Below are 21,805 nucleotides of genomic sequence, written 5' to 3'. Positions count from 1 at the left end.
GTACATTAAATTATGACAATATCAACCCCAATACCAATATTGGTTGGGATCGATCTCTAATAACTACAATCACTATAGTATAACTGGTTGGTACATTTTGAGAGTGTATATTCCCCCTTACATGTGTAATTATTGTTAGGCTAAATGCTGTGTAATGAGTATTAAAATGAGTACTTTATTTACTCCAGACTGTTAAGTGTATTGTGCAATACCCATGCATAATGAACTGAGAGGCTCATTTTGAAAAATACAAAACTCTATTATCATTTGTTGCCTGTGTGCGCAGTGCAGTAATTAGTGGGATTCATTATAACGATACTGGCCTGCATTATGCTGCTATCTGAGAAGGCTGCAATCTGCATACTTGTGTAAGTTGTGCTGTAGTTATGATGAACCAAGACAAGCCAACATTTCTAAATCATATTTGTTAAAAGGCTAATTTCTAACCAATTCAATTTTATAAGACATCTCGAATAACATCCAGTTGTCTGTGCATTTTCCACAGCTCTATTATTATGGGTCAGGTTCCCAACTGGGATTTAGCCTAGTCCTTCCTTCCTAGCCCTAGTCTATCCTTGTGAAATGGAAGTATACTTAAGAGCATTAAAAGTTTGTTCAAATTAGGTAAAGAATACTAAAAGTGCATTTTCAAAGTATTAAACTTTATGAAAATACACATTAAATATACTTTCTCTGTATTTCCATAAAATGTATTTTTAAGCAATGCTTTAAGTTATACATTGTGTTGATAGAAAAAAATATACAGTGGCATTAAATACTGCTTAAAGTGCACTTTAGTGTATATTTCCAGTAGCATTAGGGTGTACACAATATGTGCACCAATGTGTAAAGTAGTAAATTTACAATATAATTCAAGTGTATAAAAAAGTTTTTTTCAAGAACACATACCTAAATCTATTTAGGTTTGTGAAAGTTGTTCGGTAAAAGCACTCAAAAGCACAATTTAATGCTTTTATTATGTATTCAAATATATTGCTTAATTACAATAGAAATATACTTAAGTTTCCATAAGTTGTTACCAAATGATACATTTAGTATGTATTTATGTACATATTTTAATTTTAAAAAGTATGCACTTTTCCATGTTAAGTATACTTTAAAAAAATTACTTCATACACTTTTTTTACAAGGGTAATCTCCTTTTAAATGCTGTGCAGTCCAGAACTAGGCTTAATCCATGTCTGGGAAACTGTCCCAATATAATAATATAGAGTCAATAAACTAAACTAAAGTGTGGTCAGATGTAGTGATGCTTTACACTGAATACTCACAGCAAGAGGACACAGGCACACTGATGGCCAACACCACCCATATGATATCCATCTTGCCCAGGCAGATGGTGGTGGCATGGAGAGAGTCTGGAGCAGGGCCTGACTGGTTCCCTGCTCCCCAGGGCCCTCGTGTGGTTGCCGGAACCAACCTGTTCAGAAAGCTCCCATTAGCCGTGGAGGGCGGCTCTGATGCATTCGAGTCATTTTGGGGTGGCTGGGCCTCCCTCGAAGCACTTACGCTTTCATTAGTGTTTCTTGCCTTTTGATACTGGGAATGGTCAGTATCTGTGGACGTATCATTGGGCGTATTATCGCCCCTAACTGTGGTCGTTGTTGCATTGCTATCTAGAGAGTTGGCGACGGCAACGTTGTTCTTAGTTTTTGGGTTGGGGATGTTGCTCGTGGCTGGGGCAGAAATGGGGGCCCGAGTGGGAGGTGAGGATCCATGCTGGGTCACAGTCGCGTCATCCACTGTAGTGCTAGAGAGGGTGGGCTCCTCATCACTGGGGGGCGCATTGCGCAGCGTGATAGCATGAGCATGCTCCCTGAGGTTTTTCGCCTTTACATACAACGGCGCTAACAATGATGCAGATGAAGCATAAGGCCAACTAGGGTTGGTTGGATCTTCGACACTCATGTCCTTAGGGTCTTTGAACCCTTGGTTACCCACCTCTCCCTGATCCAATGCGTCCCCTCTTTCAGTTGGTGACCCTTGCTGGGTGGGCTCTGTGCTCTGGGGCCCCCCAGCCACTGAGGTCACATTATGGCCAGTCCCTGAGAGAGCAGTGTCAGCAGTGCCTGAACTAGAAGATCCTGTCAGCTTTCTTTTAACTACCCCTGGTTGCTCCATTTTGGGCAAAGGGTTACTGGGCACTTTTTCAGAGTTCTGGGTGCGGGATGGTGCAATGACAGAACTAGGGCTTGTTTTGTTAGACTGGGGTCCAGTCGAGTGAGGCCCATGTTTCTGAATTGTAGTTCCAAAGGGTTGGTCTTTTGCGACTACATCAGGTCTCGACCCAGTGGTAGTTTTGGCTAGAATGGTGTGATCCAGACTGGGTGGGGGTGTCTGGGTCCAGCCAGGAAGGTTCGTTGGAACCATATGGAGGGCCCTGCTCGTTGTTAACATGGAGACATAGCTCCTGGGGGTCCAGCTGGGGTAGAGGTCCTCTGCAAAGGAGACCAGCCTCTCTGGCACTGACAGAATCAGAAGAACACCTGAAAGAGCGAAGGTCAGAAGGGGAGAGGGAAGTGGGGAGAGAGAAAGAAAGAGACCAGTTATAGAAATGCATTTATGACTAATTTGTTTCCAAGTGCACTTATACTTATACAGTATGTAGGAATGCAATGCACTAAAATTAAACATTTTCTCAGAAACTGAATCGGAACAAAATAAAACATTTGGCTGAATAAAAAACACGTTTTTTTGGTTATGTTAATAAAAGTAGAAGAAGCAACAGCTTAGGTTTGGGTTTAAATTAGTCCTGCATTTTATTAGTTTAGCCAACTGTTTTAAAGCAGCATGTTGTCCATTTGTGTCTTTAAATAACAGCTTTAAAATCACTTAATGACTTCACCTACTTATAGGGACTTGCGAAGATACTGTTTTTGCCTTTAACCCTTCTGTTATGTTACAGGTAAAATTGACCCATTTTAAAGTTCTACAAACTGTAGAAGATCTAGGAAAAATAGTTAAAAGTATTTTTTCAGTATGAAACTTCTTTTGCTTGCCTTAATTAGTGTAATCAACATATAATATGAAAATGATTCATCTTACATATTTGCAACCACCCCCTGCAAAAACTAAAAGTAAAACAAATTTGCAATGTTATTTTTCAATGTAGTTTAAAATTATTGTGTTTTATATGTTGGTATTTCAAAAGTAATACAGTAGTGAACCATTTTTTAAACGTGTTAACATATTTTTTTTGAATGAAAAACAATCCAAATTAAACCATTACCTGTTAGAGGTAAAGAACACCATTGCACTGAATATTGATAGAATAATTAGTAATGGAGTTAGTAATGAAATATTCACTGCTTGTTAGGATTTTTTGTGTTTCAGATATTTTTCAGATAGTTAAACATGCACCAGGTCAAATTGACCAAGGAATACCACTGCTGTTCCTGACAAATTAACATAACAGGAGGGTCACCACCCTAGGTTGGAACACTGCACTTTTTTCCTTGGGTGAAGCTGCATGAGGCCTTTTACAACAGAAGAGGAATATTTTTAAAAACACAGTAATATTACTTTTCCTTGTAAGTCTATACACTTAGTTTACTTAAGATGTCAGTTCTGTATCTCTCAGCTTATCAACAAAAGCATGATTATAGCTGTCTAAAAGAAGGGATCTCTTTGCATTATTTATTTTTATAGTAGAATTATACACCACATCTGTAGGTGCTGCCCAATAGCAAAAAAAATCGAATTCTTGCATAAAACTGCTTTAAATTGTGAGAAAGTAGCAAAAATGTATAATGCTAAAGGCAAACAGATCACAGTGTATCTTAATCAAGGTGTGTTTATCAGCTGGCTGTGTGTACGCGCTTTTAACATCAAAGCAGACATACCAGCAAAGCAAAATATAACTTTAAATAAGCTTTAAATGTATTGTTTGGCATACGTTATCAGACCTATTTAATATGCATACTGTTAGGGCTTAACCAAATATTTGGCAACTGGAATTATTTAGATGGTAAATCACAATTTTATAACTTCTGTAAAATATTTTGGTTGTTGACTATTAGGTGCATCTCAGCAATATACAGCTCTGGAAAAAAAATAAGAGACCAATTAAAAAGGTTGAGTTTCTTTGATTTTACCAATTTGAAAACCTCTGGAATATAATCAAGAGGAAGTTGGCTGATCACAAGCCATCAAATTTTTGCACCAGGAGTGGCATAAAGTTATCCAAAAGCAGTGTGTAAGACTGGTGGAGGAGAACATACCAAGATGCATAAAAACTGTGATTAAAAACCAGGGTTATTCCACCAATTATTGATTTCTGAACTTTTTTTGTTGTTATTTCAGCCATTTCTCATTTTCTGCAAATAAATGCTCTGAATGACAATATTTTTATTTGGAATTTGGGAGAAATGTTTTCTGTAATTTATAGAATAAAACCAAACCAAAAAAAATGTTCATTTTACCCAAACATAACTACAAATAGCAAAATCAGAGAAACTGAGCTGCAGATGATGTGCAGCAGGCCATACAAAAGAGTACAACTGTTTCAACATTCAAAGTGTGACGAGTGTGTTTAGCGCAGTCCCTCTACGTAAAGCAGCAGAGGTCTGAATACATTATAACAATGTCCCCTGCCTGTTTGGTAAGCATCACTCTGCTTGTCACCCTGCCAGTGCACAAACAGCAGAGGTAGAACGTAGTGCTACATTAAGTGTATAATGAGGTTAAAACAGAGCAGTGGTGAAATCAGCAGAAGGTCAGTCTCTTCTGGGCTGCTTGATTAGACCCTGATAGGGTGTAATGAATGGGAGACAGGCTTCCGTGTTCCTTTATAGTCTAATAAACAGCAGTCAACTCCTAATACTGTCGCTGGGCATAACTGTTTTTGTCCCTTGAGACGATGCAGAGTTGCGGAAAGCCTATGAGGCATATCGGACACAAACAGGGACGTGACACAAATAGAATAGGTAAGATGCAAGCGGCACCTAAATACCAGGAAGGATGTCATTAAAGTAGCATTAAATCTTTAATGGGAGGAGGTGAGTTCACACTTTTTCTCGATTAGGTTATTTCTTTCTGTTCTTGAGAAACTGACCCATGCCCACATATAATCATTTATTATTAGCTGCATTTAATAAACTAACATGTATCTCTGTTGGGGCACATTTCCTTCACTCACCACTAGGAGGACATTCCCCAAACAGTTAACACCTGTGCCTCAGTTTTCTCAGTCCTGGTTTGACCGATGCACCGTCCAGCAGTGTTTAGCTTTGCTAAAGCACCACCAACTCTGCCCTTTATCAACCAAAGTGCCCTTTTGAAACTTCGTTTAAAAAAAAGAGTCCGGTTTGAAATGATCTTTTGAAAACCTGAGCGATTAAAAACGCGTGAAAACAGAATGCTCTGAAATCAGCTCGCACAAACCCGACCTCTCTCTTCCTCTGTCATGTGACCCCGCGCGGTCGCGCGCAAGGCACACTAGATGCGCTGCAGCAGCAGTTCAGTTCAGCGAGTCTTCAGCACAGCACGCCCGGCAGAAGATAGGCTTCTTCTCCCCCGTGTCCCACCAGCCAGGTAACATACACATCAAGTAAAATCCTACCGTTTGCCCTCAAAACCCAACTTTAAATCAGTTTGATGTGCAGTAAAATGTCTCATACAGCACCAAACTACTATGTATTTTATCAGTTGGTGGTGTGAAATTTTTCCATTGAAAACTCACGTTTAGAGAATGTTACAAATAAAAGTCAAATTTCATTCAACATGTGTGTGTAATTTTTTTTATAATGAAGTGTTCCACGAGCACTAAAAAGTGCCCTTTTTCCCCCCTGAGCACTTGCCCCCCAAAATGTCTGTGCACGCCACTGCTCCTCACGCTTATGTAATGAATCTTCAGATGCTTTTAAACATTACAAGCATGTATGTTGGTTTTGAACTTTGAATGTGTTTTGGTTCTTCCTAAGGTTTGTTCCTCTTAATGTAAGCAAGTTTTTCCTTGCCACTGTGTCACAACAATTATTGTAATCTCTGTGCTGCTGCTCATAAGAGGCGTGGACCCGTTTTCTCTGTAAAGCTGCTTGTGACAACTTTTGTTGTAAAAAGCACTATATAAATAAAATTTAATTAAATTACATTGAACTATTTTTTTTATCTACAGGAGAAAGTTGGAGGTTTTCACCGGCTTTAGTATATAAATACACAGGATTTGTCTCCCATATGTATGTTGTTAAAGGATCTACAAAACAATGCTATTCTTATAACTGGATAAAAACTGACTGATTGCATTATTATTATTTTGTTATATACATACAATAACAGTCAAAAGTTTGGACACACCTTTTCTGATTCAGTGTTTTTTTCTTTCTTTTTATTGATTTTTACATTGTAAATTTGTTAATGAACACATTCATGCTATACATGAACACATGCAGGATTATTTAATAAACAGAAAGTGTTAAAGAAAAATAATCTGTTTTATATTTAGATTCTTCTAAGTATCACATTTATCTTTGAGGACAGATCTGCAAACTCTTGATATTTTAATCTTAATGTCTTCATAAGGGAGAGTCACCTGGAATAGTTTTCTCAGCTTCTTGAAGGAGTTTCTGGAGGTGCTGAACAATAGTTGCTGCTTTTCCTTCATGCTGTGAAGCTTTAGCTCATCCCAAATCACCTCAAATCACCATCTCAGTTGATGAGGTTTAGATCAGGGGATTGTGGAGGACAAACGTTAAGTGTCCCTTAATTGTTTTCATGGCTTTAATATTAATCTACAGTGCAGACCTCTGATAAATCTTTTCCACTGTGTGTTCATGTACTGTGCCCTTACATGTGTGGCCCCACCTCATGCATTCTGTGACACTGAAGCAACATGTAGGAGAACATAAAAATCAAGCCAGCTGAACAACTTGAGCAGATTGTTTAAAAAGAAAGCACTTTTTAATTTTTTATTTTATTTAATTAAAAATAGAAAGTTTTTTTTTACGTACAAAAAATAATTGTTTATTAAGCAGCATAAAATGTTAGCTTTGTCAGCAAAGACTTGAATAGCTGAATGCATTCATCAGTAGGGCTGTCCACATATAGTGTACATGATTCATCACTACAGAGTCAAAGATATGTCTGGACAATAAAACAATAATAATATATATATATATATATATATATGAAAAACAGTTTTCTAAATATGTTTTCTTCAGCCTAGTATTTAGCAGCAAAGCATGAAGCTTTTATCTTACCGTATTTACGCCATTAGACGGTGGTGTGATTTACTTCCAATCAATGTTTTTCTTAGCTTATAACATAATGTTCATATTTATTTTAATAGATTAAAATGAGAAAGTGAGAGTTTTTTTTAACATACAAAAAATAATTTTGTATTAAGCTGCACACCCTGCCATGTGACTATTATGCATAACAATGTGCAAATGATATACCGTACAGCCCTAATAAAGCCCTAGTTGTGTTACCACATAGGCAGTGGTGGCTCACTGGTTAGAGCACCAGATTATAGATGACACAGTTGTGAATTTGATACCCGGTTTTGGAAAACTGCCACTATTGGTCACTGAAGTGATGTCTGCTCACCAAATCAAGCATGTGTCTACACAATTTCACTGTGTGTGTGTGTCTTTACTATTGTGTATATGCGTGCTCACTGCATTAATGGATTAAAAAGGCAGAGGCCACAAATATAGTGAATATATACATATATATATATCTATCTTGTCTTGTCTTGTCTCATCATTGTTATTTACTATTTGTGGTTGGCTATTTCTAATGTAACATGATTATTCACTAAAATGGCCAAATGCCAACACATACTGTCTGGTGGTCTATCACAACTCCTAAACTCAGATAACAGAACTTAATAAATAAATGTCACTTAGTCTGATTATACTGTTCCAGAAACAACCTGTGGTCACCACAGGACTGAGGACAACACTACAGGACATTCTTCACAAAGACAGTTTGTTCTTTCAAGGACCTTCCATTCAAAGATGTGTAATATCACTGCATGCAGTCCTTTCTGTCACCTTTATTTTTGGTGCATGAACTTCCACTTTAGTTCTTTGTCTTCTGTTTGAGTGCACTTTTCAGGCATTTGTGAGAATTGTCAGAGTGCACCATTATGAAAAGGGCATTGGAGAAACTGCCGGTGAGCTGGTGAAATGAAAACTGGCCGAAAATGTGAACCAACCACTATATATGCTATGACTTGAAAGGGCTCATTAGTCTGTAGGCTGTGGTAGCCTCCATGTGGCCAAAGTGCTGCTGAAGCACACTCTCCAGTTCCAGAGAACAAGAAGAGAAGAAGAGAGATGGAGGAGGAGGAGAAAGAGTGGTCAACTGTGGGCACTGAAAGGTGGCGAGACATGTAATTGTGTCTGAGACAGAGGTCTAGAGAGAGCAGGAGGACAGAGAAAAGCAATCCAGAAAAACGGAGGGGGCTGAAAATGTAGCATTGCGCTTGAGTGACATCCTGACCTTACATTACTGACTGTGTTACATTGGGTCACTCCTGCTTGTAGAAACAAGTGAGTCTGAAGTATCATCATATGTCTGGGAGAGTTTGTTAAGGTGAGTTTTTTTTTTTTTTTTAGATATTAATCATTTAAAACTTAAACACAAAACTTTAGAAAAAAATCTACAAAATGGCAGCATTAGAGGAAAAGCAATTTTTTTTTATATTTACCTTACACTAGCCCACACCTAACATTAGGCATGGCACAGGTAGATTCATATTTATCTGCCTTGAAAGTCCTATTCTATTGGCTATACTTCTCTACAAAGACTAGGCAAGCTGTGTGTGCATTTCCACGTCTGTGTCAGCAATGGCCTGAATAGCTGAATGAATGCATCAGTAAGGGTGTCCACAGATCTGGACAATAAAACAATATGATTTATATATATAATTAAAACAATTTTCCAAATATGTTTTCCTCAGCCTGATATTCAGCAGCAAGGCTTGAATGTGTATCCTACTTACACCATTAGCTGGTGGTTTGATTTACTTCCAATCAATGTTTCTCCTTTAAACTTATGATTTAATGTTCATATTATGTTTTCACTCACAATCATGCACACTTGGGATGTGCTGATCAAATCCAGAGACTCAGGATTGGGGACAATTCAGGCATATTAGTAGATTTAATAGATTCTGGGTCTTTGGACTATAATGTTTACAGCTCCATCTGGCATCCTCAAGGTACCATTAGCGGATAGCGAACTGCTTAGCTAGGTACACTGAGAAGAGTTCTCAGAAGACAATAAAGGAGTTTATTTAGTATCTGCAGTGTGGAACTATTTTACAGCATAGCATTAAAACATGGAATAATGTTTTAAAGCTAAAACACACCTGTTATAATACTGAAATCATAGCACATTGAGCACATTAACCAGCAAATTCATTTAACATGTTAAGCTGGGTAATATAACAATATCTAATTGTACAGTGATGGATGATTTTAAAAAGAATACTCTCAGTGTTTAAAAAACATAACATTACAAGGAGTGCAAAACACCTGATCAGGACATCCCTAATACAAAAACCTATGCCAAGACCTTGTCAATGCTCCTGATTGAGTATGTGATGTTCTTTTAAGGGGACATATTATACCTCTCAAGTCAAGTTAGAATAGGTCCATGGTTCAGTTTCAGTTCCTTTCAGAATGAGCCATTTAAGGGCTCAGTCACTTTTAAAGTAATGGCAAAAAACAAACATGCTAGTTCATGTTTAACTGCGATAGAAACTCAAAACTCATTATTTAAAAGTACTTACTTATCTCCCTCACGTGCTAAATTGCCACGGACAGAAGGTACAGATGCCTCCTTCAGACAAAGTCTGAATCTAGAGGGTGGGGCTAAGGTTGTGGTTGACAGTTGAGGGGTGGTGCCAGGGTGGTTCTATGAAGGTTTCCTTTCTGTGACATCACAATAAGGGAGCCATCCAAACAGCTCATACATGCATATGGTTCCTGACACCTTTTTTACTCTTTTAACTGATTCACAGAAAACACATGGATGGATTTTTTTTGTTTTTTGCACTTGGAGAGTTTATAGGGGTAGTCGAGACCCAAGTGGAAATACTAAAGGAAAAAGTGAACTTTGCATAATATGTTCCCTTTAAACTTACCAAAAATGACTCTTGAGTTTCCGGTGAAAAAGCTGATAAGCTCTTGATGTTACTGTAACTTCACTTCACTAATAGCTAAGAATAGCTTAGAACATTTGTAAATATACTTAAGAAACACACACACACACATACTCATGCATCGTCCCAATGCTGTGACCCCAGAGTTAGGCCATTGTTTCATCAACGTGCTACCTCAGTTGCTATGGAGACCAAGCTTCAGCTCTCAGGGGAAAAGAGAGAGTGAGAGGTGGGAGATGTGATGAAGAACGGCAGACGATGAGAGAGAAAACTGAAGAGTAATAATACACAAAACACACACACACACATTAACAATGAAGACAGTATGTGTGTTATATAGTCAGCAGGTGTGGTGAACAAGACAGTCATCCTTTTATGATCAGCTGGTTATTGAATAATATCATTATTCAATCATCTATAATTTGCAGTATGTTTATTTATAGATACACAACAGGTTTCTGGATGTGAATAACAGGAAAGCTGCAACAGGTCAATAATTAAGGATCTAATATCCATCACACACCCACACACCTCTTTCTCACACTCCAGTTTAACGATTACCATTTCCACTCTGAAGTCAATTCGTAAAGCAAAAACACAAATTTCTGATTTGTGTTTAGATGATTTCTTAACCTCTCTTAGAGTAAAAAATGAAACATGTTTTTTTCTTACTGCTGATATGTAAATGCTCTCTGTTCCTACTGGCTGCTGGGTAAATTGAAGGGTGAATTTGTCTATTTACAAACAATAAAAACTAGGGGGTAATCTAGAATATTTCATTATTTTATTCTAATATGGACAATTAACATAATATTGTCCACATACTGCCCAGTAAACAGTAAATATTCTATGTGTTCTATTTAAATATGCTAAAAGTAATGGAATAGTGGTAAGAAAACTACCATCATATCATCATAGAAGGCATTACCACACAGAACAATACAGCACAGTACGTGATAAAGAGGAATATGATCTTTAGTTTAATAGTAGATAAAAAATAGATATGTTTACTTTCATGTGTAACGAAAAATGTGAAATATGACGTAGACTCACATCAAAGGAAACTTCTCAAGAGCCATTAATCTACAACGTTTAATGAGCGCAAGTGTAAAAACATTCAAATTTATGTGCATTTCTATTTATCTGTTTATCATAACATTTTGACACATTTTAAAGCACAGCTGCTCCTTAAAAAACTTGTCAAAAAAATCAAAAAACAAACATATCTTTATTGTACAATATTTATGTTTGTATAATATGACTAAAGTAACATTCCACTTACTCCATTAACATATACAGTACCAGTCCAAAGTGCGGACACACTCTTTTTTTCTACATTGTAAATCAATACTGAAGTCATTTAGACTATGAAGGAACACATAAGGAATCATGTACAAACTTGTAGAAAACATGTAGAAAAGAGTTAAACAAACCAAAATACTCTGTGAAGCTTTAGGTGGTATTATCTGGGATGCTGTTAACTTGCAATTTCTGGGTCTGGTAACTCTGATGAGTCTATTCTGTGCAACAGAGACACCTCTTGGTCTTCCTTTACTTGGGCAGTCGTGATATGGGGGCCGTTTTTGATGGTCTTTGGGACTTCTTGCAATTATTTGGATTAGAATATTACTCAAATAGAGCTATTCACTGTACACCAACTTCTGTATTCCTCTTCACAACTTTACAACTGATGCCTTCAAAGAGGCAAGAAATTAAGTAATAAACTCTTGATAAGTTCAGCACAGCTGTTAACTGAAAGCCATTGCAGGTGACTCTACCTCATAAAGCTGACTGAGAAAATCCAGCCAAGATGAGCAAAGATGTTTCTGTCTAAGCAAAGGGCGCTACTTTAAAGAATCTAAAATATAAAACATATTCTGGTTTGTTTAACACTTTTTTGATTACTAAATATTTTATGTTTTTCTTCATATATTAGATGAATTTACAATCTACAATACAGTTGTTTTATAATAAAAAAAAAACACTGAATTTTGTTTGTTCAAACTTTGGACTATTACAGTAGATTTCTATAAATAAAATGACTAATAGATTAAACCATTAATACTGTCACATACCACTTACATTAGCTGTGCAATCATAGCCACTCCAGAAATAAAATTCCACCCTTTTACTCCTCTCATGCTCCCTCCTTTACTCACACATAAATATTAGTATTCAAAGTCACATATATCCATTAAAACCCTGACTGAATACGTAAAAGCACATGATGCGTATGTGCAGGTGTTCATTTTAAAAAGACCTTGCAACCTCCTGTATGAGCATTTAATAACAGTAAATATACCAACACATCATTGTATACATTATACAGTGTGTGTGTGTGTGTGTGCAAGTGTGTGTGTGTTGGAGACCTATTTACAGGAGCTGTCAGCTTGGTAATGCATGAGGCTTTGGTTGGGTCCGTAGTCGAGAGATAACAGAGGAGAAGGAGAGTGATTTAAAATGACCCCCACCTTCAGCATGGCCATGCAGACACCACCTACTGTACACAGAGCAGAAACCGAGCTTTATCTCACACTTTCAGTCACATCACTGAGAAAAGTCTAACTGATGCAATATCTCCAGCTGTAACGGATCATGAATAGAAATGTCTGATGTTGGATTTTTATTTTTTGCTACTTTAGCTGTTCTTTGGATGAAGTAGTTAACATGTAATAAAACTTTAATCCCTATGATTTAAGAATGCTGATGTGTTTATTCCCTTATGTCAAAATATAACCGTTTTATAATGCATTTATACCTTTTTAAAGATCGACGAATGTTTAATTAACCCCTAATTGACAGCCATTTATTTGTCAGTCATCTTAAAAACAGCTATTTAAACATTACATAAGAAGGTTTCATGTTTTTTTAAGAAACATTACAAAAAAATTGTAATTGTAATAGAAAATATTTTTTTTTTAATTTAAGAAAATCTGTTAAAATATACTGAATAAAAATCATAAAGTTGTACTTTCCTAAACTATCTATAAACTATATATTTTATTGAACACAAATTAATCCTCCCTGGGTACCTTTAAAAAACATCACACATATCTGAACTATATTTCTGTGCTACAAAGCCTTGTACTGGGAAGTTTTAACCCTCAATTGATAGAACTGTTTGTATTATATGCTTCATAATGCTTGGTAGGTGTGACATTGTGTGACCATTTAATGTATCAATGTGGATTTTATTGGGCCCACATCTTCAATTCTGGACCTTAAATTTAGCTCCCAGTCCTGGATTTTGTTCACATTGATACATCTGAATCAAGCATGACTAATTTAGGTGTTCTGCATTCCATGTCAACTGAGTTGGTTAACTCTGATCCTCAGATAGCCAAAAGGGTGGCAAATGGCATTTGAACAAACAGAATCCACCAACAAAAACTCTAGTGTTATACAAACACTCACGCACTATTAATTACCAATATGGTGAACACATGCTTTCATGCTGGCAACCTCCAGCCACCATGTCAGCCATTGTGTTCCCTCTCATTCCATTAGTCAATAAGCTCTGGCAGTGTTTGCTGTGTTGAGGTTTTGGCCTGAATCAGTGGGATGCAGTAACACCCCCCACGCACCCCCCGAAATGCCTAGAAATCTGAAACTGCATTAATAAAACATCAGCCTCATGAATAAAACATGAAGCGCTGCTCAATAGACAACAAAGTGGCGTGTTTAGATCTGACACGCGGTCTCAGCTGGCTCTCCTCCACGGGGAACTGTGGATGGATTCGCCGAGCATTTAAGCAGTCTGCTGGCGTGAGGTCTTGAGAAGCAGACGTGGAAAACCACAGAGTGCGCTCCTTCGTGGCCTAATGTAAACTTTAAAGATATCAATATTCATGATCAGGCCTCATTGGAAGGATCATGTTTTATTAACAGAAGCATCAAGTTAAAGGGCGTGAAACCCCTTCCAAGTATGTCAGCCTTTAAAAGACATCTGAGAACATGAGGCAGACAGTGTGTGTGTGTGTGTGTGTGCTGTGTTTTTCCAGCACTTTCCAGACATAGACACAGTCTGGAGTTAACCAGTTGAAAGTTGAAAGTTACCGCACTGGATGGCCTCTCAGGTGAATCAGCTGCAGAGTAAGGGTGTAATGGTTGCAGAAATTAGATTTTCTTCACAGGTGAGAAGGAGCTAACTGTGTCCAAATGTTTGTGGATACGTATTCAAATTTACGCACTGAGCTTCTTTAACTATTACCAAGAGAATAGAACTCTGGAGCATCATGCTTAATTCCAGGTATGGTAAGAGTGGTATAAAGCCTCTCAATGCACTGAGCTGTGGAACAGGGGAACAGTGTTCACTGGAATGATGATGCTCCGTCCGGTACTTCTGAAGTTGGGGATGAGGTGGCTGGTGGTGATCATGATCATCTGATGGATGGATAGATGGATGGATAGATAGACAGCAAAACTCCTAAATCTTGTGGAATGCCTACTATGGACAGTATAGACGGTTTCTACAACAAAAGCAGGATAAACTTCAGAAGAAACAATGAATGAGCATGTGTCCCAATATGTTGGTCCATATAGTGTAGATAGAGGTGTAGAAAGAATGAGTGGTGGAAAGGAAAAATAGAAAATAGTGAACAATGGGCAACAGAAAAAAAGCAACTTGGAGTGAGAAAGAGAGAGAAAAGGGTGGAAAAGGCATTTTTTGTTGAAATGCTGAGTCAAAAATGTAAAAGCCGCTCCCATCTTTACTTCAACTTGTCAACTTGTATTTCTTTGTTTTTTTTTATCTATTCTAAAAAGGGCTAAAAAGAGTAGATGAGAAAGAAAGAGAAAGAGAAACAGAGGATTTGCAGTACTAAAACCTGTCCCTGGCTGAAGTTATCTCTCATCCATCAATGGGTGACTCACCCTCCAGTGCCAGCAGTGGCATTTGGAACTATACTACCTAGCACACGCACACCACACACACACACAGCTCTGACTCACACTCCAGTATTGAGGGGGAGGCAGTGGAGGAGCGAGCTTAGTCGGACTGCTTCAGCAGTGTGTTTTTAATGATCATTCGTGTCTGACCCTGAGCTCGCTCTGTGAAGGCTGTAAGAGAAAGTCCTGTGAGTCTGAGCTTCAGCCTTCACCCCGGCAACAGTGCTCTTACTGTCAGTGGCAATGAAAACGTAATAACACACTCCGAGGAACCCCTACAGTAGTGAAGAGCAATATGATGACTATGCTATTGATTATTGGTGTTTCACTGATACCAATATTGTATTGATATCAGCATCGATACTGGCACTACACACAGTATCGTTATCAGCAATGGAAAGCAATACTCCAAATATTTTTGTTGAGTTTATTACTTTTACTCTGATACAATTTTTTTATGTGCTGCATCGTTACATGTTACAATTATAAAAATGTTATGAATCATTTCAAACCCACATTATCACTAAAGCCCGAGCAGTAGATATGCTGTACTGTCACCGGGTTTGATAAAGCTTCTCATCATTGAGTAAATCAAACAATCAAGCTGATCTTATAAGAAGACCTTGATACTTCAGTTCTGTATTTCACTCTGAGAACTGTAACAACTTATTATTCTGTATTAACTTCATAACACAGTACTGTAGTACAGTACCCTGCACTGATTAACATTAACACACTCAGTATCTGTTTCTGTATTAGCCATAGCTCTATAGTTTGTGCCCATTACATGTTTATAGTAAAAAATTAGTACCTTTGATTTTAGCCATAATTCACATTAATTCTCTGTACTGTTGTTTTGTTCTGTTATTTGTTTGTTGTTTGTTATTTGTTTGTACTGAGCGGGTCAACCCGAGTAGGATGGGTTCCTCGGACTGAGTCTTGGTTCCTTCCAAGGTTTCTTCCTCTTAAAGGGAGTTTTTCCTTGCCACTGTGTCACCATAAAAATTGGCATCTCTGTGGTGCTGCTCATAAGAGCAGTGGACCTGTTTTTCTCTGTAAAGCTGCTTTGTGACAACCTTTGTTGTAAAAAAGCGTTATATAAATACAATTTAATTGAATTTATTGAATACTGTACTTTCAGTACTTCAGTAGTACATTTTATAATAAAACACTTGCAATACATTTGAACTTTCACTTTTTGACAGAACATTTGTACTTTTACTCAAGCCTGGGTCTCTAATACTTTACACATGTCTGCATATGGGTGAGTCTGAGACTACAGAGGCAAAAATATGTTAATGTTAATAATACTTTGAAACAGTAATTGGGTAATTGTACTATTGTCTTTGTGATATTTAATTTCTATTCAATTTCTCATAAACTCCCTTCTTTTATCTCAGAATTTACTCAGAATGTATGTGACCATCAATGTGAATGTGCATTTAATCATATGTAAACATTTTATAAGGCCTGACTGTAACATAGTGATTAATGCTTGATCCTGAATAAACACCAGTTAAAGAAAAAAACTGGTCATGTTTGATTGCTGGGCCCATATGATGATATAATGAACTTTCTGAATAGTACAAAATGTGTTAGTACATAACTTGCCAAACCCTCATTAACCAGCACTTTCAGAGTTGCAGTGGGTTTGTTAAAGCAGGCAATTCTCTAAAATGTGCTGGGCAAGGGGGAATGCCAGGACCAGGACTGAGGAACACTGCTTTACAGTATTAGCATCTGCGTCGTGCTAATTTGGGACACAGCCATGGTTCTTAATGGAATCAAAAGTGGTTCTTCTGTGTCACCATTCAAAGAACCATTTGAAGCACTGTTATTTTTAAAAATGCAGGCATGTTAGCTCAAAGAAGGCTTGAATATGTGAATATGTGTGTGTGTGTGAGAGAGAGAGAGAGAGAGAGAGAGAGAGAGAGAGAGGGATATATATATATATATATATATATATATATATATATATATATATATATATATATATAGAGAGAGAGAGAGAGAGAGAGAGAGAGTCACAGGGGCATGATTGATCTCAGCAGTGGTCCTCTGTGCTGATGGAGTAAAGCTCTAACTGGCTGTAACACAGACAGAGTGGCTGAGCCTCGGTACAGTGAGAGCAAATTACCAGAGTGAGATGATAAAGCGAGGCCAGGAAAAGTGAACATGCTTTTATTAACATCCATTACCAAACAGAGTCCTGCTGCTGCTGCAGAGAGAGAACGGGAGGAGGGAGGGAGAGGGGGAGGAGAGGAGGGCTGGAGGAGTGATTAATGTATAATAAAAGAGGGAGAGGGTGGTCAATAACAAGAAGAATTGGGAAATAACATATTCCAATACATTAGCTCAATGCAGTGATTCTACTGTTACTCATTTTAGCAGTAGAGTAGAAAATGCCTAACTGTGTATACATTACCTAACTGTGATAATACAGAGAGAGAGAGAGAGAGAGAGAGAGAGAGAGAGGGAGAGGATATCTTTTTTTTATTCCTTCACAAGCCCACATGGTGCTGTGCACAAGCCACACACAGGCTGTATTTATAAATATTATATATAAACTGTTGTGTTTCAGTCCACTGGGGTTAGGATTGAGTACTAAGATCAGTGCTGATCCAGGCAGCCACATTTTAATGGATCTGATTCTGGCTATACTAGTCCCAATATACCTCCCAATATACCACATATACCTTACAAACTATTTATGCCAGTTTTGTAAAGCCTCTATAAAATATATCTTATTCACTACGTGCAGTAGTGTGGTGCGTCTTTAAAAGATGAATCAGTCTAAATGTCTGCAGTGTAATACTATCATAAAGTGGAAGAATCTGCAGTGTTTTTGTTTCCACTATGCTTGAACTTGGTATCTTTCTTCTTTTCTGAATCTGTGGAAATACATACTAAGAATACTAAATAAAGAATGAACAAAATATCGAACCCCAGAGGTAATAGTAATCCGTGAGGTAATAAAAGCTACAGAGCATGAGGAGTTAAATCAAAATAAACTGCTACCAGAGCCCCACTCACTAGATCAGTTTATTAAAGAACCTTGGAGAGTACCCAGCAAGATTAGCCAGCAGACTTTGTCTGAGGGAGGGATCTGTACCTACTCTCTATGGCAAGTCAGCAGATAAAGCAGAAGTAACTAATTTTAAATGATGAGGTTTGTGCTTCTATTGCAGTTAGCAAAATCTAACACTAATGTAGTAAAAACTCCTGGGGCGTGGCCAGCAACAGCTTATTTAAATAAAAGTGACAGAGCTCTTAAACAACTCATTCTGATGGGGACTGAAACTGGCAAGAACAGAGCTAATTAGATATTTTTATTAAAACACTAAAAAGAACCTCAGTAACATGTTTTGTATAGCTTATTGTATAGATTTTATTATTTACAAAAAGAGGTATAATATTTCCCCTTTAAGTTCCAATAATTTTGAATGAAACAAGCTAATTAACACTGTATAAAAGTACCAAAATATTTTACCCCATTTTTAATGATTTTAACATCAAAGCACTTTTTTTTTCAAAGTACACTGTGACCATTAGCCATATTATTCATATTAGCGCCCTTAAATGCTGCATAATCTGGCCATATTGTATATGTTTCTAAGACTTTAACAAAGACACTATACAAACCTGGGATGGGTTTCCCAAAAGGTTCTTAGCACTAAGATGATTCTTAGATTATAAAGGGATTTTAATACTGAGCACCCTCTCTCTCCATTTTAAGATGTTCTTAATGCTAAGATGCTTTTGGGAAACTGGGTCATGTTAAGCTAATTTTAATTAATGCTGTACAATAAAAGCACAATAAAACTATAGCATGGTATGCAGAATGCAATTTATAGTGTATAAATTTAAAACACTATAAAATGATTATTGATCAACCAGACGAAGCTAAACTACCAGTATGACGAAGCTTGGCAATACTGGTGGGTTTGCATGAAACACAACCTGCTTGACCACAATCAAATGCAACAAACATTTTGCTGATCAGGAACTGTATTACTGTATTTTTAATCAGTGCATATTAATATAAAAAGGCAGTGTTTTCCTTGCAAAATTTAAAAGCCAAAGTCAAAACAGAGTCTTAATCAATATTAAATACACTATCAAATTCATGTACCAAAAAGAAGGCCAAAATTACACAACATATCTATGCCAAAAAACACATTATGCCCAAACTAAGGATCATCAAGTTCCTGCCAATACACAGCCCAACTCAACTCAACATTAACAAATGCTGAGTGCATGAGAACAGGTATTTTACCATGCAAAACCCCTTTATCATGCGCCCGTCAGGGATGTCATTTATTTAAGCCGGTATATGCAGGGTTAGGAGAGGTTTTAGGATGATGCAAAATTAGTATTAAATTACATCCTGATTTATGCTTCTGATAGAGCCAACCTTATATCCATTAGCTGAGGGGAAGATTTATAGACGAGGAGAAATGTATGCAGTAAACACTCAAAATTAAAGCTCTTTGGAATACATAAGCAGCCTGTGACTTTCATAAAGTCCTGTGCTGATCCATGGTTATGACATTCATAAATCATGGGGATCGGAAAGCATCCAGTGCATTGTGGTCCCTCAGCTCCTCGTTCATCTCTCGCCATTATAGTCAATGACACAAATAAAGACCCAAAATGTTTTCCACAAGTTGTCCTAGTTATCGGCCTTACTGTCAATCAGTGCAGAATTAAGGGGGATTCAGTAAGCTAGGGACATATATAAGTATCCAATCCTGGTCCTGAAGGCCCACTGCACTGCACATTTCTGTGTTTCCCCTGTTAATTAGTTCAGGCAGATGTGCTGAGGGCAGAAGAGGCACTAAAATGTGAAGGATAGTGGACACCCAGGAGCAGATGGAAAAAAGACTGTGAAAAAATAAAGCATAAATTTTCTTTCTTTCTTCCCAATATGTTAAATTTAGCTAGTAAGCAAAACATGTACAGTAATTGTAAGCATGCAAACCTTTGTACTGAACAGTAAGTGTTGCTTATAGACTGGAAACAAGGGTTTCTATTAATGATTTATAATAATAAGATGATTTAGATTATTTTTCAATATGGTTAAACGTATGAGCAGCATTGGCCAGGTTCGCCCATTTGTCCTATTACATGTCTTACAATGCAAAAGCCAGGCTAACTAAACAAGATTCAGAAATAAGAATATAAAAAAATAGGCAAAGGTCAAACATCTCACTTTGTATTTTTTGCCATAAGTTTCCAAGTCACATAGTTACTGAATATTTTCTGCCGTTTAATCTACTACAGTATAACTCAGGAAAAGTTCAAAAATAATTATTTGGTGTAATAATCCTGATTTTTATCATAGCTTCATAGCTTTCACGCATCTTGGCATGCTCTCCAACAGTCTTTCACACTGCTTTTGGGTGACCTTAAGCCACTCCTGGGCCAAAAATTCAAGCAGTTCAGCTTTTAACCATCCATCTTTCTCTGTATTACACACTCTAAAAAACACAGGTACAATATAAATACTTTTTTGTACTCAAAGGTACAATCTTCATAATTGTACCCTCAAAGGTACAATATTGGTCTTTACAGGGTCAGATTTGTTCCCTCTAAAGTACAAAGTCATTTCTAACAGCAATAAGTACAAATTTGTACCATTTAACCAGCCAAAGGGTACATTCAGTGTTCTGCATCACTGTACTAATAAACAATATATATTTAAATTGCGCATTTTTCATTTGAAAGCCAGACAATTTTGGATCATCAAGTTTTTGAGCCATATTTAGTTGATGAAAATGATCATAATCTTTATAATCTTTACTGGCACAAAAAACATGGGTACAAAAAAGGACTTTCACTGAAAGGTACTTTTTTGTACCTCGATATAAGGTACAGCCCCAGCGACAAGCTTTGTACCCTCTGTACTTACTTTTCTTAGTGTGCATTCCATAAATTTTTAACTGGGGAATTAATGGTGTGTTATATATTGTATATATATATATATATATATATATATATATATATATATATATATATATACAGGGAATCGCAAATACATTGTTCACAGAAACAAAAAAAAAGGTGGAATACAGATGTTGCAGAGACAGTAGTTAGAAACAATGCAACAGTATTTCTTTTAATAACATCAAGATGCAGGACCCTACAGTCAGAAAGTTAAAACAAAACTTTCTTTTTCCAGCTTTCAGACAGAAATAATCCTCTGGCCGTACAGGTGAACACTACTCTAACAGTTCTGGGTGGTAGCGACTTATGACTACACATACAGTGCCAAGTAGACTGACGACAGAAATAGCACCACTTCTTTAATTCCCTTTTTGGCTGCCAATTCCCTTCAGAGTTCCAACACTTCCTGCGCTTGCCGACAAAATCAATCAAACCAGGAAGTCCACTTATCGCTTGGCGGAGTATAGATTTCTGGATATCCCCTCAGGGTGGCTAGAGATCAATCCAAGAGAGACTTTAAGCATGAGCTGGAGCTCCCTCATTGAAAACATCATTTGACAGAGCTCTAGGGCGGGACGGAAGCATGAAATGTGCAGATGTGCCAGACGTCTCGGCTGCGCCGTGTCAGTATCATGACGGCAAACAAACACCACCTCCAGTTTATGAAATATCCCCAGAATATCAGCCCTTACGTATCCCTAGCGTGCCCACTCTGTGTGCCAGTTACAGAGAGCTAATTTGATCAAGCCGTTATGCAGAGCTAAACACTTGTGATATATTAGGCTGCTAATACTAAAAGGATATTTATAAACATGAAGATGTTCTTGAGCATGGAGTTGT

The 21,805-nt window shown here is 37.3% G+C and overlaps 1 protein-coding gene across 3 annotated transcripts in view; it reads right to left on the bottom strand.

The window, feature by feature from the left end:
- Positions 1 to 21,805, bottom strand: part of tmem108 (transmembrane protein 108) — a 117,327-nt gene that overhangs the window by 8,191 nt on the left and 87,331 nt on the right. For all 3 annotated transcript variants that reach the window (XM_049463290.1, XM_007258600.4, XM_007258601.4), the window contains exon 4: positions 1,293 to 2,507. In XM_049463290.1, coding sequence (XP_049319247.1) covers positions 1,293 to 2,507 — 1,215 coding nt within the window. The remainder of the gene's footprint in view (positions 1 to 1,292; positions 2,508 to 21,805) is intronic.

The sequence above is a fragment of the Astyanax mexicanus genome, chromosome 1 (assembly GCF_023375975.1).
Source record: "Astyanax mexicanus isolate ESR-SI-001 chromosome 1, AstMex3_surface, whole genome shotgun sequence".
Lineage (NCBI taxonomy): Eukaryota > Metazoa > Chordata > Actinopteri > Characiformes > Acestrorhamphidae > Astyanax > Astyanax mexicanus.
This window is presented reverse-complemented; position numbering and strand designations above follow the sequence as displayed.